Source organism: Helianthus annuus, chromosome 17, assembly GCF_002127325.2.
Source record: "Helianthus annuus cultivar XRQ/B chromosome 17, HanXRQr2.0-SUNRISE, whole genome shotgun sequence".
Taxonomy (NCBI): domain Eukaryota; kingdom Viridiplantae; phylum Streptophyta; class Magnoliopsida; order Asterales; family Asteraceae; genus Helianthus; species Helianthus annuus.
The window spans coordinates 18,407,349-18,434,798 of record NC_035449.2 but is presented as its reverse complement, the minus strand read 5'-3'; the positions used below and the strand labels follow the sequence as shown (position 1 = coordinate 18,434,798).

At 33.5% G+C, this 27,450-nt stretch overlaps 1 protein-coding gene across 14 annotated transcripts in view; it reads left to right on the top strand.

Moving 5' to 3' along the window:
• Positions 1-25,269, top strand: part of LOC110921059 — a 40,834-nt gene extending 15,565 nt beyond the window's left edge. For all 14 annotated transcript variants that reach the window (XR_004886274.1, XR_002582132.2, XR_004886275.1 and 11 more), the window contains 4 exons: positions 7,404-7,453; positions 7,588-7,773; positions 24,847-24,970; positions 25,082-25,269. Coding sequence is in view for 1 of the 14 variants with exons in the window: in XM_022165326.2 (XP_022021018.1) it covers positions 7,404-7,453; positions 7,588-7,773; positions 24,847-24,873 (263 nt within the window). In the remaining 13 variants the exon portion in view is untranslated. The remainder of the gene's footprint in view (positions 1-7,403; positions 7,454-7,587; positions 7,774-24,846; positions 24,971-25,081) is intronic.
• The last annotated feature ends 2,181 nt before the right edge of the window (positions 25,270-27,450 follow it).

Genomic DNA, 27,450 nt, shown 5'->3' with positions numbered 1-27,450 from the left:
TGACAATACTCGCCAACATGCTTTTGTTGATTTTATTTTAATACATATTGCAGGTTGACTATTCAAGAATCAAGAAACAAGTTAGGATGACATTAGAAACCCATTTTAGCATTTTAGTTAATGTTGAATTTATATTTGTTTATTTGAGACAATGTACCTTACTTTAGAATTTAATAAAATGATTTAATTTATATTGTCACATTTAGTGTTATGTTGTTTTGATCAATTTGTTCGTCTCATCCCGATGTTTTCGCCATCGGTTGGGGTGTGACATTTAATGTTAAACTTATGGAACGAAACCAATGTCCCATTGGGTCTATCTCGGCATGTTATGATATCTAATACATAAGAGATATCTGAGATCTATTATATCAAAGTTTGTGTTAACAATGCTTTGACTTATGTAACATATACTTGTCAAAAGAATGTCATCTATATAGACAAGTTTATCTTAGTAGCTCCCACTCATTTTGAGGTAGGTACATTAATCCACTTGGTTGTTGATGAAAATAATTACGTTAAGATTTCATCACATTATGATGTTTGCATTAACCCATACATGGATTTTATTGGCTTACAAATAAAGTGTTCTTTAACCTTCAGTTTAGAACTTTCAGGTTGGTTTATGAACATGTAAACGTGTCAGCCATTTCTTAAGGAAAATTGTTTTTAATGTTCATCTAATGTAGCTTTAAACTATTATAAGCTACTAGAACAGTGATGATCTCTTTCATAATTTATCTCTTCCTAAGTATAACCTTTGACAATCAATCATGCTTCTTAGTGTCTTAACGTTTGTATCAGGATTTGGTTTAGTTACGAACACTCTTAGGTAATTCAATCAAATCCCAAACGTTATACGAACATATAAAATCAGTTTTACTAGAAGACTGTTTTATTCCATTCAGAAGATTGATTGACACTAATGGCTTAATTTGAAGAGATAGGACCAGTAAACTTTTCCAAAATCCATTTCTACTTCAGTTAGGGAGGTTATGTAATCATCAAAGTTAGTAGGTTTTTAAACCTAGATGACCTCCTGAGTTGATTATTGGGTTCATTAGAAGTTTCTTATGGATTAGCTCTTGGTTAGGTTGCTATCATTTTCAGGATTCTAAGTTTATAAGAGTTGGTGCAGTATGGTGTACAAGAGGTGTAATAGGAGTTAAATTCGGAGTGAAATTTAATGACACTCTTCCCCCCGCCTCTTGTATTCCTTGCAAATCATGATAAGGACTTTGACTGCTCCTACTGACCTTAGAAAACTTTAGGAACTCAGCATGCTTAGCTTCAAGATTTAACGACCAACAAATTCTAATAGAGAAACAAGTTAATGACATCAGTCTTTGTAGTTTCTCTTGTTGAGGAGTATGTTAGTTTAGGTAAGAAATCTAAGTGTGTCCACAATTAAGCAACAGTGAAACTTTTGTAAGAGTAACATTAGATTTTAAGGAGACAAGTTATGATCAAACAGTGTCGTGATGGAGCGGTGTCTTGTACAAGAGGTGTAAATTTAGGTAATGTAAAATTTTCACTCCCCACCTCTTGCAACTATTGCAAGTTATTATTAAGACACTTAATGCTCCCACTGATCTTTAATATCTCTAGAATGCTACAAGAGAAGTTTCAATGAGCTACGTGACGTGGGCACCTATCATATATACGTTAGACTTTATTTGATTTCTTTAATGTCCAGATATCATAAGAAACTTTAGGGACATATTTAATAGAAATCTTATTAAGTGTATATATGAATAGATTTCTTCTAAGACCATGGGCCATATGCGACAAAATTAAGATACAAGTTGATAGTCTTTTAAATGATAAATGAATTATGTCTGAATATTCCATTTGGAATAAGTTCCACGAATGTCAATGAATGACTTATGATGGACCCATACTTATTCCTTAAGCCAAGTAATATTTAGGGCTTTAACGTCATGATTTAAAATCACTTAGAATGAGATTAGTTGAAAAATCATCCTCATGAACCATGTCATGATTTCTCATGAATTTTGGTTATAATGGATGAAAATTTATAAGTCTCATTCTCCTTTTGTCAAATTCTCATTTGCATGATAACAAAAGTTGTGAAAATGCAAGGTATCATCTAGTTTCATCTTAGTAATGTTTCTATCCAGATATTTAGAACAAATAAAATGAGAGTTTAAGGTAAGTGTGACTTTATGTTGACTATGTAAACCTCACAACCTTCATAACATTGCTTAATTATGATACTATATTCTGATTGATCTTCAGAATATATAAGGTATCGAAAAGCGTTGTTGGAAGACTGTTCATCATGGTTCTTATAGTCTTAACATTTAATTTTGTCACTAGCTCTCATGTTAGTTATTTGTCGAGTTCTGGTAAGGAAACTTATGGAACTAGAGTCAACTAATCATGTGTTAATTGGAATATTAAAATTATCAGACTTAAATATCATTAGTAAGTGACTACCTAATTAGCTTATCCAACTGTTTTTCTGAATAATGGATAGTCTCGTTGCTTATGTCTAGTCTAATGGCATAATTATGCAGTGAGATTTTCCCTTGAAGAACCTTAGAGTTGGAATTAGCACTTATAATTTGTCTATGGACCTTAGAACAATCCTCTTTTAAAGTTTAAGTGGCTGTAAAGTGAGTAACAACTTATTTTCCAGCTTTAAACATTTATTTCTTTGTACATATGTTGCTTATCAACACACTCATTATACTTTGGTACTTTTGAGTGTTATGGTTGATTTATAAGGCATCAAATTGTAAAAATGAAAATCTTAGTATGTAATGTATTGGAAAAATGTACTTATTTTCATGCGTAAGCCCTTAACTTTATGGGTCATGGTATTATACATTATTATGTATTTACATACACCACTTAGCTTTATAGTTTATAATTTTAAATGAAGGCATGCATCTTAAGAGTTCTAGTGATTATTCCACAATTATAGACTAGTCTTAGGAAAGACTTAATCTGGAATAACCTTTTAGTGACAACACTTATGTTAGAGAGTTCTTGATTATTATAAGAGACATCATGTTTGATTTGTCCTATTCATCATGCTCTACTTTTCTTCTGTAGTGCTTGATCAGAAGAGAGCAATAGGATCATCGTGTCTTAAGAGATAATCAAGGATTTAATTTAAGAGCTAATTCTTACGGAAACTTTAAGCAAAACATATTAGATTTAGGAATTAGAGTGGATGAGATATAGATTTATAGAAGAAAATTATAGTGAATAAAATTATGGGTACTAAGAATAAGGCAGACGAAATGATCATAAAAATTAATTGAGGATCATTAATATAAGGATCATTATGTGAAGAGGTTGTGATATGTCTATTACTAACATCAAAATAATAGACTACTTAAAGTTCTACTTAAACGAAGACAAACCAGCTTTGGCCAGAAGTGTAGTCATTTAAGCATATGTGCAAAGTGGTTGTAACAAATCAGCTTTGGCCAGAAATTGAGACAATCACTTTAGTTATGCACATGTTAAGTATGCCATCTATGAAGGAATTAAATCAACTTTGGCCAGATATTAAGACATTCATGTTTATGATACACACTTAACATAGCTTTCGTAATACTTGAACGATAAGTAGATGCATCAAATCAGCTTTTGTAACAACCCTCGTCAAAATCACTATTTATTATATTATTTTATTCAATAGGAAAACCTAATTAAGACACCCAAGTAATTTTGCACAAACCCTGAAAGTTTCAGAACAATCGGAATCAGGATCAGGGCCCCTAAAACTCAAGGGGGGCAAAACCTAGTTGACGATTATCTACTTAAAACGTTGTTGAAATTTAATTGGACCAAATTTTTGACTCATCAGGCCTAGTCCCGTGGGGGGCAAGCCAAAGAATTATATGTGTCCCTTACGGACCGTAAGGGCTCAGGCTTACGGTCCGTAAGCAGGAGCAATTTCGTGTATAAATAGCAGGCTTCGGGACTTGCTTCTGGGCACTTAAACAACGAACAAAGTCGGAAATTAGACGGAGTTATGCTCTGTTTACCACAATTAACACACACACACACCTCGAAACGCTGCCACAATCAGGGTAATAACTCGATCGCTATTACGATTTAACGTCCGATCGATTGTAACTATCCAACGATTGTCCGGGTGCTGCTCAAATTGAGCTTATACTTTATTATTCATCGTGATTTCGACTTGAATATTTGAGTGTTGTTCGAATTCGGACTATGCTCTGTTATTCGTTGCGAATCCGATTGAATTGTTAAGTATTGCACTTGTTAATCGTTGTGAGGGTTTAATCTCGTGAATTGTCGTAACTGCTGTATTAGTTACAACCCCGTTTGTGTGAATTGTTATTAGGTTAATCAGTAGGCTAGACTCTGCCCAAATTGAATCAGCAATATATCAAGGCTTATCTGTAGACTAAACTTTGCCCGTAGAAATCTGCAATGTGAGTTCATTTCTCTTTTCTTACCGTTTGTGAGTCCATACTCTTTTATCACATTTTTATCACCTTTTTGTGATACAATTATATTACAAATACTTTCTAAAAATCCTAAATGGTTACCAGTTATACTTACAGTGATTAAATTATTATATTTTATAATAACTACTGGTATGGGAAGTTTTATACACTATTTGATCCTCTTTACGATTAACCAAAAAGTTAGCTAATAATAGCATGACCACAATTATAACTAATATTATCTTAACCTTAAATTGTTAATAAATTTAATGGATGTTTAAGAATAAATCTAAAATGGTGGATACCATAATAAAGTCAAGTATAATGTATTCTATTTGTAGTCAGGTTACTATATCATGATATTACAATTAGTGAATTGACATATTGGATAAGTTATAATAGTTGACATAAAATGTCATTATTCTAGATTACATGATTTTGTGCCATAAATAATATATTTGATAAAGTAATGTCAAAGGACATCATCATGTCCAGCGTCACTAGTTGAAAGAATGATCAACAGTGACATGATCAAAAGCACTAGTTGAAAGAATGATCAACAGTGCCATGTATAGAATCGCTAGTTGAAAGAATGATCAACAGTGATATGACCAAAGACACTAGTTGAGAGAATGATCAACAGTGTTATAATTAGAATCACTAGTTGAAAGAATGATCAACAGTGATATAACCAGAGTCACTAGTTGAAAGAATGATCAACAGTGATATGACCCCGTCACAGGAATCGCCTAATGACAGATAAATTGAATAATAGTAAAGTATAGTTATTTGATAAATTCACTATTGGACGGAAGTAAGCCAATGAGTGATATTACTGCTGTTATATTGGAACTGCCATCATGTGACAAAATACTGATTAAGTGGGGTAAATACAAATAAATATAAAAACCTTAATACTGTAAGGTATAACAATATATTTTATAAAAATGGAATGATCTCACTCAGTATTTTCCACTGGCAAAACCTTTTTCAAACATGTTTCAGGTAATTACCATAGATTGGAATAAAGGCTAGATACGGCACTGCAAGGCATCAAGAAGTGGTTTATTTAATCAAATTAAGAAATATTGTTTTATAAAATAAAATTTATCTTTATTAAAGCTACCATTGTAAAACAGGGGTTTATCCCATTTAAATCAAATCCGGTGTTTTATAAACTCTGATATTTTTCCTAACTCACGGTCCTGATGAAAATTCCGCTGCAATGTTTTTCAAAAATAATCACCGGTACCACTGGACTGCTCACGGCACCGATTCCGGCCAGATGGGGTCGGGGGTCGTGACAGCTTTGGCCAGAAGTGACACATCAGAAGCTCATTCAAGTTAAGCCATTTTGGTTTTGTAAAACATTATTTGATCCTCATTAATTAACTAAGTAATTACAAAAACCAATCATTTAATAGCAAACCACCTGTTAGCGCGGATCGGGGTTCGGGGCGGAGCCCCGAGCTAAGTCTTAGTTCACATTAAACAGCCTAAAATAATGAGGTTTCGAGTGAGATCTCGACTCAGTTATGAGATCTCGAGTGAGATCTCGAGTCAGTTATGAGGTCTCGAGTGAGATCTCGAGTCAAGTCTCGACTCAGCTTATAACATTATGAGGTCTCGACTCATTAATGGTCTCGTGTCGCAACCTCAGTGTCTCGAGTCATAATCATGGTCTCGACTGCTGTGAATTATGAGATCTCGACTCCTTATGAGGTCTCGAGTTGTGACCTTTATGGTCTCGAGTCGCAACCTTATGGTCTCGAGTTATGACCTTATGGTCTCGAGTCGAGACCTTTGTCTCGAGTTGTACAGATTTAAGCCCTTAGTCGAAACCTCAGTGGTCTCGAGTCGAGACCTTATGATCTCAAGTCGAAATCGTTGTCTCGAGTTATAAACATTTGAGAACACTTATGATTTCGAGTCGAGTTCTTGTGGTCTCGAGTCGGGACCTTTGTCTAGGGTGGTTAGAACTTATCTCGAAACTTCTGTTACAGCTATTAATGTGAAAACATAACCGAAAATTCGAATTGTTAGGGATTTTGAGATATGGTTTCCTGTAGTGATGATCTAATTTTATCATAATATTTCGAAAATTATAACTGTATATCTTTTAACAGTTTTCGAATAAACTTAACAGAATAAATTTGATCAAACAGGGAAATAACACTCAAAAATCCAAATTATATTCCAAAACATAAAGGATTTCGAATTTTCCTAAGAAAACATGATGAACCCTAAAAATAAAAACATGATTCTGGAACCCGAAACCTGAATTTTAAGGCTTCTAAAACAGATTTCGGACATAAAATTAACCTATTCGATTTCGAGTCACATTATTAACCAATTCAGTTTATCGAAAAAGTGTTTTCGGTGACATTCAAAGAACTCGAAGCCTACTGTTATGGTTTATTAAGTTTTCAAACTCCGTTTTCCAGATTTCTATCCCAGAATAATGGATAAAAACAGAACTGATTTAATCAACATATGCTCTGATACCACATGTTGATCAGTTCTGTTTAGACATAAAGGAAAACATGAAAACATACCTGATTGCATCAGCACAGGCCAACAAAGAATCCAGATGGAGACACAGCAACAGTGTTTGACATGATTGTCATCTTGGTCTGGTTCCTCCTTAGGGTGCAATCTAATGATGGTGATGATAAGAAACCGACAAGGGAATCGGTTATGGAGAGGGAGGCGAGATTGATGTTATGTGCTATTAGGGTTTGTGAAATTGTCTAACCCTTTAACCTCCACATTATTCTCCTTATATATGCACACAGGAGGAAACCCTAATTAGTTAATAAGGGTAATTAGGCCCATCAACAATTACCAACTAATTATTTAATAGGATTGTTATATATTTTGATCCATATAATGTAAATGATTATAATGGCTACTAGATTAAATATAAAATAAATATATTTAATCTTACAGGGTACTCCTTTTTGGCCACATTCGTACTTACTTTACACGTGAATAATGTGGTAATTTTCACTTATCATGCTCATTTTTTTTTTGTTAATTAGTGATTGCGTCTATAAGTTGTGATGGGTAATGTCATTTGTTTTAGATAACATCAACATTGAGTATGTTATTTGTTTTGAATAAATCAACTCAGTATGTTCGTCCAAAGAAACACAAAGTGGAATTCATGAACGACAATCAGGTTGCGTTTCACCTCAGTTCGATAGGATCACACCAGAATTCCTACCACACTGCCATGGTACTTCAGTCTCTTATATTGTTCAAGCAACGTAAAAAGAACATGAGCTACTTACCTCTGCTTCTATTGAAACCCATAAAGGTGCGTGCATTAGGCCCCACATTCTTTTTTCGTTTTGTGCTCCGAATAAAGTTGCTGCACTACTAGAAAATCTGAAACTTCTTACACCAGTTTTCCTAGGAAATGCGTCATAAAACTGGGTTTTCTACGCATTTATGACAAACACCTGATGTAGGAACACAGCTCGTAGGAAACCCGTTTTCAACGCATTTCCTACGCAACTTCCTACACATTTTCTACGAAACTACTACGTCGCAAATTGCTACGAATCTCCTACAGTATATTTAATTATTATCTTTTAGGATTTATTTTTTTGTGACCCATTTCCTACAAATAAATTAGAAGTGTTGTTACAAATTTCCTAGAAAACTGGGTATTTTTTGTGACCAACTTCTTACAAATAAATTAGAAGTGTTGTTACAAATTTCCGAGGAAACTGAGTATTTTTTGTGACCCACTTCCTACAAATAAATTAGAAGTGTTGTTACAAATTTCCGAGTAAACTGAGTATTTTTTGTGACCCATTTTCAACAAATAAATAAGAAGTATTGTTACAAATTTCCTACGAAAACTGAGTATTTTTTGTTACCCATTTTCAACAAATAAATAAGAAGTGCTGTTATAAATTTCCTACGAAAACTGAGTATGTTTTGTGACAAATTTCTAATAAAATAAAGAAAAAAGCTATTATGTTGTGACACATTTCCAACCACCTAATTTATTAAATAAAAAAACCTGCAAAAAATAAATAATATTTCCGCTTTTTTCTGGCAAAAAATTCCAGAAATAATCTGCAATACCAAAAACCTGTTTTACAAAATTCACCGAAGTTTCAATGACATAAATTCAAAAATCATGCGTTACAACGCAAGTTCCAGTATGTTTAAACCGTAAGCTAATACAATTCAACGTAATTCCAAAAAGATATCAAAAACTAGAACTAATTAGAGGGAGGACGCCAATTCTTCATAAACTCTTGATATTGTTTTTGAAGTTCTTCCCTTGCATTCCTTTCTTCGTCAAGACGAGTTGCAAGTAGATCCCTTTCTTCTTCAAGACGAGATACAATTAGATTCCTTTCTTCTTCAACCCAAGCTTCAAGATCAACCATTCGGTAACTGCAATAGATACGCTAAGGTTGGGTAAATATGTCATAAAGGGTCTTAATAAGGGATATATGTAAAAATCCCAAAATAATAAGAGTTAACGACAACAGCAAAATAATACTCAAATAATAAAGATAACTTACATATACTTTTTCGGCTCGTTTCGTACAAAACGTCAATTCCTTCAAGTTATATATGTCAATGTCCCCGTCCCATAATTTTTGTTTGCATTCTTTAGTGAGATGAGTTTCCAGAAAGATTTGTTTAAAATTCGGTTCCTCGTTCATTTTCCTTTTCTACATAAAATAGAGTGCAGTTAATGTAAAATGTTCAAGTAAAACCAATTACTTAAGATTATAAGTATGATTAGCTTACCATTCGGGCGCGACGCTTAGCATATCCCATTGATCCACTCGTGTGTCGCGATGACTTCCCACTTATATCAGCGCTCCTGCGGTTTCTTGACCCACTCATGGACTTGTTAAGCCAACCAGGTGTGTTCCAACGCTATAAAGAGTGTGTATGTATATGTGTGTATCATATGTTAAAGGAAATAATAAGACAAAAAATGTACTAACTCGCTTACCCTACATAATCCACGCCATACTTCAAGAGACATTGAATGAGGCGGATAATCACGAATTATGTCAAATTGTAGATAATTATTTGGATCTATATCTTCTCGGACGTGTGATGCCATCCTTGTGGAGGCTATTCTCAAATGCCTCATTATGTCACTATAACGTGTCTTTAGCACGTTAATAAACCCTTCATGTATGAGTTGCTCGCTTGCCGGATCCCACCTCCAACGGGTCTATAAAAATAAAAAGAAAAGTTAATGCAAACTTACAAGCATTCCACAATACAAGTGTAACTTAAAAATATAACCTTATAAAGACAAATATTAAATGTTTTTTTGAAGGGAGAATTGCATATATCCCCTTTAGTAGCATCTTTAATTGCATATTTACCCGACCTAAATTTATAATTGCATATATCCCCTTTGTTATTAAAGTTTTAAATATGGACAAAATTGCCCTTCCAAAATTAACATGCCCTAATAAAAATTTAAGCAGTGATTATCTAGGATCCAGAATAAACGGCTGAACACGTTTCCTCATACTCGCCAGTGATTTTCCGTTCAAAATTCGCTGATAATTATGCATATCTGTTCTAATGCTTTCAGCGGCCTTTATTCCGTCGTAGATTATTCGTTATTCCAGGCTCCAAATGGGGTCGCGATTGTTCACGTTTCTTAATTCCAGTTGGGAATTATCCGTTTGAAAATTCGCCGGCGATTCTTCATATCGGTTCACAAGCTTGCAGTGGTTAGAGATAAGCTAAAAGTTTTGAAATTTAAACACCACTTGTTACAAGAAAGTAGTCCGAGGATTGGATTTATTGAGGCTTAGAATGCCATCTGAACTGGCTGGGAATAAGCACTACAAGAAGTTGAATTATGCTAGACTTGAATAATTCTCAACAATACGCAGAGCAAGTTTCAAAAGAATTGAATAATGATATCAATCAACACATTTTTACTAATATGAAGAAGGAAGACAACATATTTTTACCTGCTGTACACTACATAATTTTCACTAAATTTATTAGCTCAAGTAGATTAAACATGAGTCAGATTCAAACGAAGCATAAATGAAAAGGAAAAACTAAAAAAATATTATAAAAAGCACCAGTTAAATCAACTAGCTTTGTTCATAGTTTAGATTTGGTTATATATATCGACTGGCTTAATAGATGCACTTTAATATATGTGATAATATATAGATGCTCTTTAAATCAACATGTTTAGATAATTAATAATGTGTTACAATGATTTTCAAAGTTAAAGAACTAATTAATTATGGACCATTTAGTAACTATATTCACCATATGCTTCATTTATTAACTGTATTCACCGTTTCTGCAGCCCATCATACACAGGATCCACATAATTAGTTATCAACCAAGTCCTTGACTCAAGGTTCTAGAAATCATATGTAAGATTAAATATTATTATGCTTAATATTTAATCTATAGCCATCTTAATCATTTACATTATAGAGATCAAAATATATTAGAACCTATTATTTAATTAGTTGGTAATTGTTGATGGACCATATTACCCTTAGTAACTAATTAGGTTTCCTCCTGGGTGCTTATATAAGGAGAATAAGGTGGAGGTTTAGGGGTTACTCAGTTTCACAATTCACACCCCATAAGCCATAACATCATCACGAAACCTCCTCTCCTAACCGATACCCTTTTCGGTTTTCTAAGTCACCATCATCAGTCAGCACCCTAAGGAGGAACCGAATAAAGATGACAGGCATGTCGAACTCCATTACTGGATTCTCCTCTGCACTATCTGCTGTGACAGGTATGATTTATATTGTTTTCCTTCATGATCAAACAGAACTGAACCAACATGTGGTATCAGAGCATATGTTGATTAGTCAGTTCTGTTTTCGTATCCATAATTCTGGGATTGAAACTTGGAAAACGGAATTTTTCTTTAAAAATCGTATGACCTTAACAGCCGGTTTCGAGTCATAAGAATCGACTCGAAATCATGATTTCGATGAAAAGATTAATTGTTTTGTTCACCGAATTAACTGGATTATAATTTTAGCCGAAATCTGTTTAGTAAAACTATTAAAATTCAGGTTTCGGGTTCCAGAATTTTATTTTTTATGATTAGGGTTCATCATGTTCATGTGAAAATTCGAAAATTCTGTTATGTTTTGGAATGATTGAGGATTAATGGGTGTTTTTTTCCATGTTTGATCTAATTTTATCTTTTAATTTTTATTCGAAACTGTTATTAGATAAACAGTTATTATTTTCGAAATATGTTGATAAAATTAGATCACTTTAAAACAGGAAATAATATCCCATAATCCCTTAGATTTCGAATTTTCAGTTATGTCATCACAATTAACAGCTGTAACAGGAAGTTTCGAGAACATGAGGTTGCTACTCGCAACCATAAGGTTGCTACTCGAGACCACGAGGTTGCTACTCGCAACCATGAGGTTGCTACTCGCAACCATGAGGTTGCTACTCGCAACCATGAGGTTGCTACTCGCAACCATAACGTCATTAGTCGAGACCATGAGGTTGCTACTCGCAACCATAACGTCATGACTCGCAACCATGAGGTTGCTACTCGCAACCATAACGTCATCACTCGAAACCGTAGTTGCGACTCGCAACCATAACGTGACTAGTCGAAACAGTAGTTGCGACTCGCAACCATAACGTCATTAGTTCGATCCGCGCTAACGGGTGGTTTGCTATTAAATGATTGGTTTTTGTAATTATTTAGTTAATTAATGAGGATCAAATAATGTTTTACAAAACCAAAATGGCTTTGCTTGAATGAGCTTCTGATGCATCATTTCTGGCCAAAGCTGACTTGATGCATCTACTTATCATCCAAGTATTACGAAAAGCTATGTTGTGTGTGCATCATAAGCATGAATGTCTTAATTTCTGGCCAAAGCTGATTTAATTCATTCATAGATGGCATACTCAACAAGTGCATAACTAAAGTGTTTGTCTCAATTTCTGGCCAAAGCTGATTTGTTACAACCACTTTGCACATATGCTTAAATGATTACACTTCTGGCCAAAGCTGTTTTGTCTTCGTTTAAGTAGAACTTTAAGTAGTCTATTATTTTGATGTTAGTAATAGACATATCACAACCTCTTCACATAATGATCCTTATATTAATGATCCTCAATTAATTTTTGTGATCATTTTGTCTGCCTTATTCTTAGTACCCATAATTTTTACTCACTATAATTTTCTTCTATAAATCTATATCTCATCCACTCTAATTCCTAAGCCTAAAATGTTTTGCTTTATTTAAAGTTTCTATAAGAATTAGCTCTTAAATTAAATCCTTGATTATCTCTTAAGACACGATGATCCTTATTGCTCTCTTCTGATAAGGCACTACAGAAGAAAAGTAGAGCATGATGATTAGGATAAATCGAACATGATGTCTCTTATGATAATCACGAACTCTCTAATATAATTGCTATCACTAAAGTTATTCCAGATTAATTTTTTTCCTAAGACTAATCTATAATTGTGGAATAATTACAAGAACTCCTAAGGTGCATGTCTTCATTTGACTAATTATAAATTATATGGTTAAGTGGTATATGTGAATATATTATAATGTACAATACCATGACCCATAAAGTTAAGGGCTTACGCATGGAAATAAGTACATTTTCCAGTACATTACATACTAAGTTTTCATTTGTACAATTTGATGCATTATAAATCAGCTATAACACTCAAAAGTACCAAAGTATAACGAGTGTGTTGATAAGCAACATATGTACATAGAAATAAATGTTTGAAACTGGAAAATAAGATGTTATTCACCTTACAACCACTAAAACCTTAAGAGAGGATTGTTCTATAGTCCATAGACAAATTACAAGTGCTAATCCCAACGTTAAGGTTCTTCAAGGGAAAATCTCACTGCATCATTATGTCATTAGACTAGGCATAAGCAACGAGACTATCCATTATTCTAAAGAACAGTTGGATAAATTAATTAGATAGTAACTTACTAATGATATTTAAGTCTGATAATTTTAATATTCCAATTAACACATGATTAGTTGACTCTAGTTCCATACGTTTCCTTACCAGAACTCGACAAATAACTAACATGAGAGTTAGTGACAAAATTAAATGTCAAGACTATAAGAACTATAATGAAGACTCTTCCAACAACGCTTTTCGATACCTTATATATTCTGAAGATTAATCAGAATATAGTATCATAATTAAGCAATGTTATGAAGGTTGTGAGGTTTGCATAGTCAACATAAAGTCACACTTATCTTAAACTCTCCTCTTATTTGTTCTAAATATCTGGATAGAAACATTACTAAGATGAAACTAGATGATACCTTATTTTTTCACAACTTTTGTCATCATGCTAATGAGAATTTGACAAAAGGAAAATGAGACTTATAAATTTCATCCATTAGAACCAAAATTCATGAGAAATCATAACATGGTTAATGAGGATGATTTTTTCATCTAATCTCATTTTCAGTGATTCTAAATCATGACGTTACAGCCCTAAATATTACTTGGCTTAAGGAATAAGTATGGGTCCATCATAAGTCATTCATTGACATTCGTGGAACTTATTCCAAATGGAATATTCAGACATAATTCATTTATCATTTGAAAGATTATCAACTTGTATCTAAATTTTGTCGCATATGGCCTACGGTCTTAGAAGAACTCTATTCATATATGTAGTTAATCAGATTTCTATTAAATATGTCCTTAAAGTTTCTTATGATATCTGGACATTAAAGAAATCAAATAAAGTCTAACGTATATGTGATAGGTTCCCACGTCACGTAGCTCATTGAAACTTCTCTTGTAGCATTCTAGAGATATTAAAGATCAGTGGGAGCATTAAGTGTCTTAATAATGACTTGCAATAGTTGCAAGAGATGGGGATTGAAAATTTTAAATTTCCACCTCTTGTACAAGACATCGCTCCATCACGACACTGTTCAATCAAACCTTATCTCCTTAAATCTAATGCTACTCTTACAAAAGTTTCATTGTTGCTTAATTGTGGGCGCACTTAGATTTCTTACCTAAACTAACGTAATCCTCAACAAGAGAAACTACAACGACTAATGTCATTAATTTGTTTTCTTTATTAGAATTTGTTGGTCGTTAAGTATTGACCCTAAGCATGCTGAGTTCCTAAAGATTTCTAAGGTTAGTGGGAGCAGTCAAAGTCCTTATTATGACTTGCAAGGAATACAAGAGGCGGGGGGAAGAGTGTCATTAAATTCACTCCGAATTTAACTCCGATTACACCTCTTGTACACTATACTGCACCAACTCTTACAAACTTAGAATGAAAATGATAGCAACCTAACCAAGAGCTAATCCATGAAACTTCTAATGAACCCAATAATCAACTCAGGAGGTCATCTAGGTTTAAAAGCCTACTAACTTTGATGATTACATAACCTCCCTAATTGAAGTTGAAATGGATTTTGGAAAAGTTTACTGATCCTATCTCTTCAAATTAAGCCATTAGTGTCAATCCATCCTCTAAATGAAATAAAACTGTTTTCTAGTAAAACTGATTTTATGTGTTCGTATAACGTTTGGGATTTGATTGAATTACCTAAGAGTGTTCATAACTAAATCAAATCCTAATATAAGCGTTAAGACACAAAGAGGCATGATTGGTTGTCAAAGGTTGTACTCAGGAAGAGATAAATTATTAAAGAATCTTTATTACATATCTAACAAAAGATTTCTTTGAGGATCATCACTGTTCTAGTAGCTTATAATAGTTTTAAGCTACATTAGATGAACATTAAAACGATTTTCCCTAATAAATGGCTGACACATTTACATGTTCATTAGATAACAACCTAAAGTTTCAAACTGAAGGTTAAAGAACACTTTATTTGTAAGCCAATAATATCCATGTATGGGTTAATGCAAACATCATAATGTGATGAAAAGCTAACGTAATTATTTTCATCAAGAATCAAGTGGATTAATGTACCTACCTCAAGATGAGTGGGAGCAACTAAAATAAACTTGTCTATATAGATGACATTCTTTGACAAGCATATGTTACATAAGTCAAAGCATTGTTAACACAAACTTTGATATAATAAAACTCAGAGATATCTCTTACGTGATTGATATCATAACATACTGAGATAGACCCAATGGGATATTAGTTTCGTTCCATAAGTTTAACATTAAATGGGTCCTTACATATGTAACAATCAATATTGCTCTCCTATAGAGGATAATAGGATAAATGAGATTATTTATTTACGCTTCATTAATTAGAAGCCTTATGTAAGTTTAAGTCTATACTCGTTTAGATATTACTCATATTGCAACACACTAGATATGTCTAGATTAATGTGTAGCATCTAATGGAGTATTACAATATCTTTAAAAGAAACGAGAGACTACAATTTAAAGAAGAAGTGAGAATTAAAACCGGTTTATTACTCTAACTTTGAGATATTCAAAGATTATAAAAATGCAGTTTCGGATATATCTTTATGTCAGCAGACAAAACCTATTTCATGGAGGAGTCATAATGCACTGATATTAACAACCTAAGTTATAACGACATAACATGGTCACTAAATGTTGTTGGAAATTTAATCAGTGGACTCATAAGTTTATTAACTCCATATAATGTTTTGAAGAATTAGTGTGATAAAGTCAGCTACCATAACTCCTTGAACAGTAACAGTTCAAGAGGTGCTGCATTAAGTTTCGATACGCAATTAATTATTCGTCTATGAACGAATTGAGGAAACTAAGTTTGTATCGAATGCATTCATGATATGCTTAAGGATCCTATAACTGAAGGGCTATTACCCATAAGTCTTATTAAGAGAGCTCATAGACGGGTATTAATTAATGGCCATGCGAAATTGCATATCGTACTATGAATGTCTAAGTATTAGTTAATTTTCCTCATCAGTTTGATTTTGTACGTCTCTAAGAATATGTCAAGTCGACATAATGGCATATAGACAAATAAAAGTTACAAATCAAACAAAGGGCTTACGCGTATTTTGATCATGATGATTAGGTTTTAAATTAAGGCTATAGTATGATTAATGGGGGTCCTGAGTCGCATAATGATTCAACGGCTGTATTTTTCTGCTATAGTACTTGTTTAAGGCTAAAATGAGTGTTAACTCCTGATCAGGCTTATCTAATACTCATAGTAAATGATTACTCGGCTAAGTGGGAGAATGTAAGATTAAATATTATTATGCTTAATATTTAATCTATAGCCATCTTAATCATTTACATTATAGAGATCAAAATATATTAGAACCTATTATTTAATTAGTTGGTAATTGTTGATGGACCATATTACCCTTAGTAACTAATTAGGTTTCCTCCTGGGTGCTTATATAAGGAGAATAAGGTGGAGGTTTAGGGGTTACTCAGTTTCACAATTCACACCCCATAAGCCATAACATCATCACGAAACCTCCTCTCCTAACCGATACCCTTTTCGGTTTTCTAAGTCACCATCATCAGTCAGCACCCTAAGGAGGAACCGAATAAAGATGACAGGCATGTCGAACTCCATTACTGGATTCTCCTCTGCACTATCTGCTGTGACAGGTATGATTTATATTGTTTTCCTTCATGATCAAACAGAACTGAACCAACATCATAAACAAAGTACCAAGGAAAAAGGCCCTCTTATCATTGAATGAAGAGATTCTAAGGATGCTTAGTGAGGAGGGTTATGTTAGAAAAAGGGAACCTTGTGTTGGTGCTGAAATACCTTACACTCTGCTGGTGATGTCTTGTTAAATGCAGTGCAGGACCATCTCTCTCTCTCTTGCGCGCGCGCGCACGCTTTCCTCCCTCTTTCACATACACACACAGAGACACACATATAGACCAAACCACTGTCAGATCAACATGTGGACATTCTTGATTATTTACAGCTCTTGTTTTTAATATAAACTCATTCAGTTCCAGCTAACATTTCGTGATTTTTCCTGTTGAGTTTATTGTGTTTTTCTTGTTAGTTGACTTATTTACTTAAGTCTTACTTCTACTTTCAAATATTCATCTTTTTTTTTGTGTCAAGATGTGTGGTTTGACACTCTACATTTAATAGCTCAGGAGGTTTCGCAAACCAGTACCCCTAATTGGGGCCGACAACCTGCAGCTTTAAGAGCACTTAGTCAGAGGTTCGCTAGTATGGTTCGCGGTTCGCTAGTTCGGGTACGCGGATCGGGTACGCGGTTGGGTATGCGGTTCGGGTATGCGGTGCGGGTACACGGATCGGGTACGCGGTTCAAGTTCATTTCGGTACGATTCGGTACGGTGTACCATTCCGTCCGGTTCAAGAAACACAAAGTAAGTTAAACACAGTAACTGTTTTACAAAACTGTTTTTTTTTTTTTTTTTTTTTACAATTTTAGTACAGAACTCAAAGAGTTAATAAAAATATCACAACTAAAACATGGTGGTTCGGTCCAGTATGAAGTGGTAGTGACAATTAATCTAGATAAATCGATTGATGAAGCATCTTCAAGAGTTGAGTTTCTTTATTAACTCAGGTCACATTCGTATTAGATATCAATGCATAAACTAGTAACTAGGGCTTCAATTTTCAAAATATCAAACTAGGGCTTCAAACTTAGAACTAAACACAGAAGTTCAAGAAATAAAAACAGATCAGAAACACATATGTCACGACCCCTGACCCACCCTGGCCGGAATCAGGTGCCGTGAACAGTCCAGTGGTACCGGTGATTACTTTTGAAAAACATTGCAGCGGAAATTTCATCAGGACCGTGAGTTAGGAAAAATATCAGAGTTTAGAAAACACCGGATTTTATTTATTAAATAGATGGGATAAAACCCATGTTTTACAATGGTAGCTTTAATATAGATAAATTTGATTTTATAAAACAAGATTTCTTAATTTGATTCAATTTAATAAAATAAGCCACTTCTTGAAGTCCTGACGTTCCGGATCCAATTCTTATTCCAATCTACTGTAATCACCTGAAACGCGTTTTAAAAAGGTTTTGTCAGCAGGGAAATACTGAGTGAATCATTCATTTTACTAAAACGACGCATTTGTTATAATTTACAGTATTAAGAGCGATTACAATGTTTCTGATATCAAACCAACTACCCACGGTACTTTATCACTCGACCCACTGGCCCACCTGTCTAGTGGTGTCTGTGATTATGGTCATATCACCCATTGGCTGCCCCAATGTTGAAGATTATCAAGTAATGTATACAAAACCCCACATACCGGCTGTAATTTGGTGATTACAAAGACTTAATCCCTGTAATTATAACTTTGAAAATAATTTGGAGTTTTGTAAAACAGTTGATAAAAAGAGAATGACTCACATTATAAGCATGCAGTATTGAATTAACAAGCTTCATGATTCAGATTCTTCTGAGAACTAGCATCTACTTTGATTGTAAGTGTATGGGGTAGAGTTTAGCCTATGGATAAGCCTGATAACCTAATTGAAGCGATAATGCACACGAAACTAGGTAAATAACAAATACAGCATTTACGATGAACTCACGAGATTAAACCCTCACAACGAATGACAAAGTGCGATACTTAAACATCCATCGGATTCACAACGAATGTCAGAGTGCAATACTTAAACATCCACCGTTTTCACGACGAATGACAAGGTATTCCCCGAGTTCGGGTGGCACTCAAACATCCTGTCGGAATCACGACTAATGACAAAGTATAACCCAGGTTTGAGCAGCACTTAAACATCCCGTCGGATAGTTTCAATCGATCGGATATTGAATCGTAGCAGCGATCGAGTTATTACCCTGTTTATCGTGGCAGCGTTTCGTGATTTGTGTGTGTTTATAGTAAAACGGCTATAACTCGAAGCGTAAGACGAATTTTATCGTCGAACAAACAGCAGAGTGCAAGTGCCAGGCCCCTCTATTTATACCCAAAATTGAAGCCTCCCGCGTGTCGCGGAAGAATATGCGACACTTTCCGCATATCGCCTGAGGTGGCAAAATAGGGTAGGGTAGCCTTGTCACTGGTATAGGCTTGCTGAGTCGACGCACGATGAATTTCCAATTTGAACAGCGTTTTCTGAAGATAAATATCAATTAGGGTTTAACCCCCTTGAGTTTTAGGGGCCCTGATCCTGATTCCGATAGTTCTGAAAGTTTTAGGGTTTATGCAGAATTACTTGGGTTTCTTAATTAGAATTTCCTATTGGGTAAATAAAATAATAGGCATGACTTTTGATGAGAGTTGTTTACAAAATAGAATAATAAATAATAGTTTTGGGTAAATCACAAAAAGAGAATAAAACAAAGAGAATGGACCCACTGTGTAATTTTAGGGTTCAACTAGAAAGACTCCTGGTATAAATTTTGGGTATAACTTTTGGACTATAAAAATACATATATTGCACTCGTGTTAAGTATAGTACCCCTAATTCAACCTTGTCCCGATGTCCCGAGATAGAATCCCAACGAACTTAGTCGGGCAGAGCCCTGACATATGTTATGAGACTCAGATCAATAGGAAAGGGTAGCGGTGATCGAAAGTTACAATACTTAAAACGAGCAGGGCTTTATTATTATTATAGGTGAAATAATAATAATAAAATATATCATAGAACGCATAGAGAGTGGGAAGAAAAAGTTAAAAGTTTGAACGATTTAGAATGGCTGAATGTATCGCCTATTTATACGAATTTTGTTAGTCTCTTACTTCAATAATTCAGCCACGTAAATTTTTATTAAATTCTTTTAATTCCTTTAACTTCCACATACGAATTTTGTTAGTCTCTTACTTCAATAATTCAGCCACGTAAATTTTTATTAAATTCTTTTAATTCCTTTAACTTCCACGCAGTTTTCATGCATGACACCTTATATTCTTATCTTTCAAAAATTTAGCCACGTATATGTTTATGCATATTACAATTTAAGTTTTCATGCATGATCTTTAGACTTTTGATATCTTTAGCTTTTTGTCATATTATTTAATATATATATAGATTATAATTAATTTAACTGCTTCGCTTATTTAGCGTGTATAACTTCTAAAATATGATGTTTTATAAAACAATGAATATGTCATTTGAACGAGAATATTTGTATCTACATTTTGAATCAAGTTTCATTAAAAATAGAGTAGGTTCAAATATAATGTATTTTTATAATTTAGTTATTAAACGATTCATGGGTCCGTCTAAATACTTCATATTTCTAATTTTCAACTTACCCGCAATCTACCCTGTCTAATAATATAAGTTTTTATATACTTTTATTTTATTTAGAAAGGTCACCCATATACAGGCCAATTAATTATAATATTTTAACCAACTATATAAAATAGTGTTTAAAACTATTTAGGTTGGATATTTATATTAAAAATAAACTAGTTACTAGTGGTTAATAAATTTAACCAAACCTATAATTCTTATAAAAATAGGAATGTTACAACATACCTTGTGCTTCAAATGCAAACGTGCCCCTGTAGGTTATTGGATACAAGACCACCGATGGGAACGAGCCCCGGCGAGCAAACGAGCGGCGAGCAAACAAGCGAGCCTGCAATCGTAATGTAGAGAAGAGGAAGTGGTGTAGGGTTTTTATGTAGGACAATCGTAATAGAGAAGAGGAAGAGTGGGAATTGAGAATGTATTTTGAAAACTTAACTAGTGTATGGAGAAGAGGAAGAGGTACATGGGAAGTGGGAAATGGTAAATTGGTAAAACAAAAAGATATCTAAATGAGTTAATTACTGTTTTCGTCATGTGGTTTGTCAAAAATCACTATTTCTGTCTATTAGTTTAAAATTTTGCGATTTCAGTCCCTGTGGTTTCACTTTGGTAACCATTTCAGTCCAGTCTCCTAACACCGTCTATTTTACCGTTAAGTTTTTAATGAAATACCTAAATTACCCTCGAGTTAATTAAATAAAAAAACCATGGAAATTTAAAAGATTGTATTTTAGGACCCACTTGTTAAAACACAACCCCACGCTACCCCATCCCACTCCATCCCTGCTCTCATTTCCGGCAAAAGTTTTCGGGGTCATCTTCTCCGGCATCACAACCCCACCCTCTTAATGTCCGGCGACGCATTACCCCACCCCAGTTAATATCTTCCTTGCATCATCAATTAACATAATTACTTTGAAAAATAATACTTACCTGGACATTTTCTCATTCTAAAATCCAAAATTAAAATTTTGGAACCATATATGTAAAAATAGTGTCAGGCTTCTACTTCTACTGAATCCATGATGGGTCGAACCCTACAATCCAATTTAAGTCCATAGGTCATACAACAATAAAATCATATAAATCCAATAATAAAATCATATAAGTCCATATTTAATTAACACAAGGGTAATTTAGGTATTTCATTAAAAAATAACGGTAAAATAGACGGTGTTAGGAGACTCGACTGAAATGGTTAAGAAAGTGAACCACAGGGACTTAAATCACAATTTTTAAACTAATGGACTGAAATAGTGATATTTGACAAACCACAGGGACGAAAACCGTAACTAACTCATTTTATCTTTTTGTTTTTTATTAATAAGGGCACTATGGTCAATTCACGTGTACTTAACAGAATAAACGGATGGGGTTAACGGAAGTGGACTGAAATGGTTACGAAAGTCAAACCACAGGGTTGAGCAATCAGTATATTTTGGGCTAGTATATATTTTGGGCTTTTAGTTTTTTTGGGCTAGTATATTTTTTGGACTTTTAATCTTTAAAATCTATAATATATATATATATATATATATATATTAATTATTAATAAAAATAACTCGAGCGAAATCGAGCGAGCGGACCTTTGCTCATGCTTGGATTGAATTTGAATCGAACCGATCCGAGCAGCTCATTTACAAACTGAGCGGAAATCGAATGAGTTTGGACAGCCCTACATACATACATACATACATACATACATACATACATACATACATACATACATACATACATACATACATACATACATACATACATACATACATACATACATACATACATACATACATACATACATACATACATACATACACACATACACACATACACACATACACACATACACACATACACACATACACACATACACACATACACACACATACACACACACACACATACATACATACATACATACATACATACATACATACATACATACATACATACATACATACATACATACATACATACATACATACATACATACATACATACATACATACATACATACATACATACATACATACATACATACATACATGTATACAAATGCACACTTAATAACACATGTAATCACATCCACATACACATATAGATACAGACATGCATATACGTACACATACATGCATATACGTACACATACATACATACATACATACATACATACATACATACATACATACATACATACATACATACATACATACATACATACATACATACATACATACATACATACATACATACATACATACATACATACATACATACATACATACATACATACATACATACATACATACATACATACATACATACATACATACATACATACATACATACATACATACATACATACATACATACATACATACATACATACATACACACATACACACATACACACATACACACATACACACATACACACATACACACATACACACATACACACATACACACATACACACATACACACATACACACATACACACATACACACATACATACACACATACATACATACATACATACATACATACATACATACATACATACATACATACATACATACATACATACATACATACATACATACATACATACATACATACATACATACATACATACATACATACATACATACATACATACATACATACATACATACATACATACATACATACATACATACATACATACATACATACATACATACATACATACATACACACATACACACATACACACATACACACATACATACATACACACATACACACATACATACACACATACATACACACATACATACAAACGTGCATATACGTACACATACATACCCACTTACACAAATACATATATATAGATACTCACATTATACTCGTATGCATACGTCCACATAGTTACGTACATTTAATATTTAAAATAAGAATAATTATATAGGTTGTTTCTTACACATTTGTGACAAATCCTTAAATATCATAAGAAATGTGTCACAGCTTGCAATGGATTTAAGCATTTTGTCATAAATCCGTAATCAATTGTATTGATACAAGATTGTTTCCTACACCTTTGTGACCATTTGCAATGGATTTAAGCATTTTGTCATAAATGCGTAGGAAATTGTATTGATACATGGATTGTTTCCTATGTCTTTGTGACAATTTGCAATGGATTTAAGCATTTTGTCATAAATGCGTAGGAAATTGTATTGATACAAGGATATTTGTCAGAAATGTGTCACAAATTGTGACGCAATCCCGACGGATGGTTAATGAATCTATATTTTGTCATAAATCTGTAGGAAATTGTATTGATACATGGATTGTTTCCTACGCCTTTTTGACAATTTGCAATAGATTTAAGCATTTTGTCATAAATGCGTAGGAAATTGTATTGATACAAGGATATTTGTCAGAAATGTGTCACAAGTTGTGACGCAATCCCGACGGATGGTTTATTTTAATTAATAAATAAATATTTTGTCAGAATTGTGTGAAAAATGCTATCATTTTCCCTTTTATTTTGCATATGTTAATATTTATTCGGTAAACAATTATAATTATCCTTTTGTAGATTATTTGTGACAGATTTGTGACGCAACTGTCAATTAAATAGGGTTTTCTTATATTTTGTAGGAAACTTATCACAAGTTGTGAGGGAATTCCGACGGATGGTTTAAGTTAATTAAAAATAAATATTTCGTCATAAATGTGTAGGAAACAATATAATTTCTGACAGATTTGTGACGGAACTGTCAATTAATTAGGGTTTTCTTATTTTTCGTCACAAATTTGTAGGAAACGATATTATTTTCCCTTATTTATTTGGCTTATATAAATATTTATTCGGTAAAGAATAATAATTAACCTTTTGTAGGTTATTTTTGACAGATTTGTGACGCAACTGTCAATTAATTAGGGTTTTCTCGTTTTTCGTCATGGATGCATCGAAAATTTGTAACAAAATCATGAATTTTTTTTTTGTAGCAAATTCGTCATAAAGGTGTTGTAATCTGTGATGAAAAAAATTGTGTAGGAAATTTCTGTAGCAAATTGTCCCCTTTTCTAGTAGTGCTGTAACTTTAAACGTGGCATGTATTTTATTTTTTATTTCTTTATTTTTTGAGTTTGAAACTATCTGATGCTTGTAGAAACTTCACCGTGAAACAAGATTGTGATAACCTTTTGTGAAGACAAGACGATGTTGGTTTGGAGATAACATTCAGTCCAAAGACATACTTGCAGTCACTTCAACATCCGTCTCCGAATACAAAGGTATGCCTAAATGAACGCAATTTGTGAAACCATTTACCCTACTAGCGAATCTGCTTTCTCACATAACTAGATTGAAGCTAACCAACATATAACCTTATTTTTGATTTTCAGGAATGCTACACCTAGAAATGACACCGGCAACTACAGTGGCAATCAATCAAAGCATGGAAAGCACACTGTAATTTTGGTTGTCATTGTATAATAAAAAAAATCGCAATCAGTTGATTACGTCTGTACGCCGTGTTTTTATACCGCCGGCCCGCCGCAACGCGCGGCGGGTCAAAATTCTAGTTATCATATATACCATATACTCCAATTGATTAGAACTAGATGGAAGCACCCCGCGTTGCGGTGGGGTACAACCGTACCAACAACATTAATAACACACCATCACCAATGCCAAGCAACACCGAAAAAGAAGACGTAAAAACGTTAGACCACGCACGTTCGTAACAACGTGTTGAAAATGACACATTAATAAAAGTTGTTACACCATAATAATGCACGTACCTTAAGTATAAGGCTGCACGGTATGGAAGGGGAGGACGGTCTGTCCTCCAGCAAAGCCGGCGTCGACCCCATCCCCCCACCCCCCCCCCCCCCCCGTCCTCCATCATGTCCCGTCTTCAACGTCGAAGATCGGACGTTCACGACGGTCCTCCAGGTGGGCCCCCTTTGTTTCTTTGTTTGTTTGTTTTTGTTATTTGACTTGTACATTAGGCTTCAATACTTATACATAGGCATAGAAATTAAAAAAAAAAATAAAAAAAGTGGTGGGGTAGGATCATCCTCCCATACCCTCTAGTGACCATCCTTGGGAGGACTATGACGTGGCACCTACGTGGCGGATAGTCCTCCAAGGATGGGATGTCACCATACCCTTTAGCCTAAGAGAAGTTACAACCATTTTGAGAAAAGTAAGAAACATTTTGTAGTGCATTTTATTACTACATTTATGATGATATACTAAGCCCCCACGTTGCAGTGGGGAACATAAAACCGTGCCAAGTTGCTCCAGTGTTATACTACCGCCAACGACCATCAACACAGAAAGAGCTCGTAAAAGAAAATAAATAAAAATGAAAAAAGTAACATTGGGCGAAACATAGATGTAAAATCATTGAACCACACACATCGATTGCGACGTGTTAATACGAAGAAATTAGACTGAAACGTAAAACATAGAAAAGAATAACTAAGTCGATATAGGACTTGCGAGTTGCGACGAACCTATCATATGAGAAAAATAGACGTAAAAACATTGAACCACAAACGCACCTTACGTCGTGTATGGACACGAATAAAATTTAAATAAAATAATTTAATGTGTATTACAAAAATAAATACATGATTTAAATAAGTAAGCATACTAAAACAAAGAAATCATAAAATAAATAATAATAAAAATAAAGATAATAATAAAATATAATGTCCTATGGACCTACAACCAAACATTTTTAAAAAACTCATAAAACATAAGGTACAATACATATATGCAACCCTAAAACAATATGTGCAACCAACCATTGCAAAAAAACATCCTATAAGCACAAAGTACAAACAATGATGCATAACATTGTTTTGAATTAATAGTATATAAATATGATGTTTCTTTCATTTTGTTTTCTAGCAAAGCTAGGTTCATTTTTGAACAATCCCTTGATAGTAAACTGTGTGAACTAATCATAACCCTTGATTATCAACACATAAGTATAAATCAATGACCAATATTTGATGATGAATATACACTAGTGTATTTTACGATTTAATAATGTAAATGAATAACCAGAATTTGTTCACTTTGTTTATAAATACACTAGTATTCACTCTATAACTCCACCCTTTTTAAGCATTTTTAATTATATTATCTATATGCCTGTTTTGAAATGTTTCCAACTTTTAGTATATATTAAGGTGATGATGCTTATGTTAGGTTAACTATGGGTGTTTATAGTTTGAATCACAGTTACAAACCTGAAATCCAATCCGTACCTATTCGAATATTAAATTCAAATTATAGTATCGAAAATATGAACTAGGTCCTTACCCTAATCGAATTTTGAATTTGGGTTTCGATCTAATCAAACACGGGTATATGAATGTCGAACCAAACCGCCACGTTTATTCGAAATTGGATAATATAATTTTATAAAAAAATACATATTTTATTCAGTTTTGTATTTGCTATTAAATTTTAACTAAATATATAATCCTTGTGGTTTAACAAAAGTAACACATTTAGGTACTAAGGTTTTCGAGTAACAAGATCAGGTTTTATGGTTTCAGTTTTGTAACAACTTGGGGTACTAAGGCCAACATACGTTAACTTTTCTGTTAAATCCAGGTAAACTGACTAAACTACCCATTTATTATTAGAGAGACCGTTTACGTAATGAATATACTTGACTACATGGACCATTATAGTAGATTTTTATAAATAGAAATAAAAACATAACATTTTTGAAGTCCGTCGACCCTCC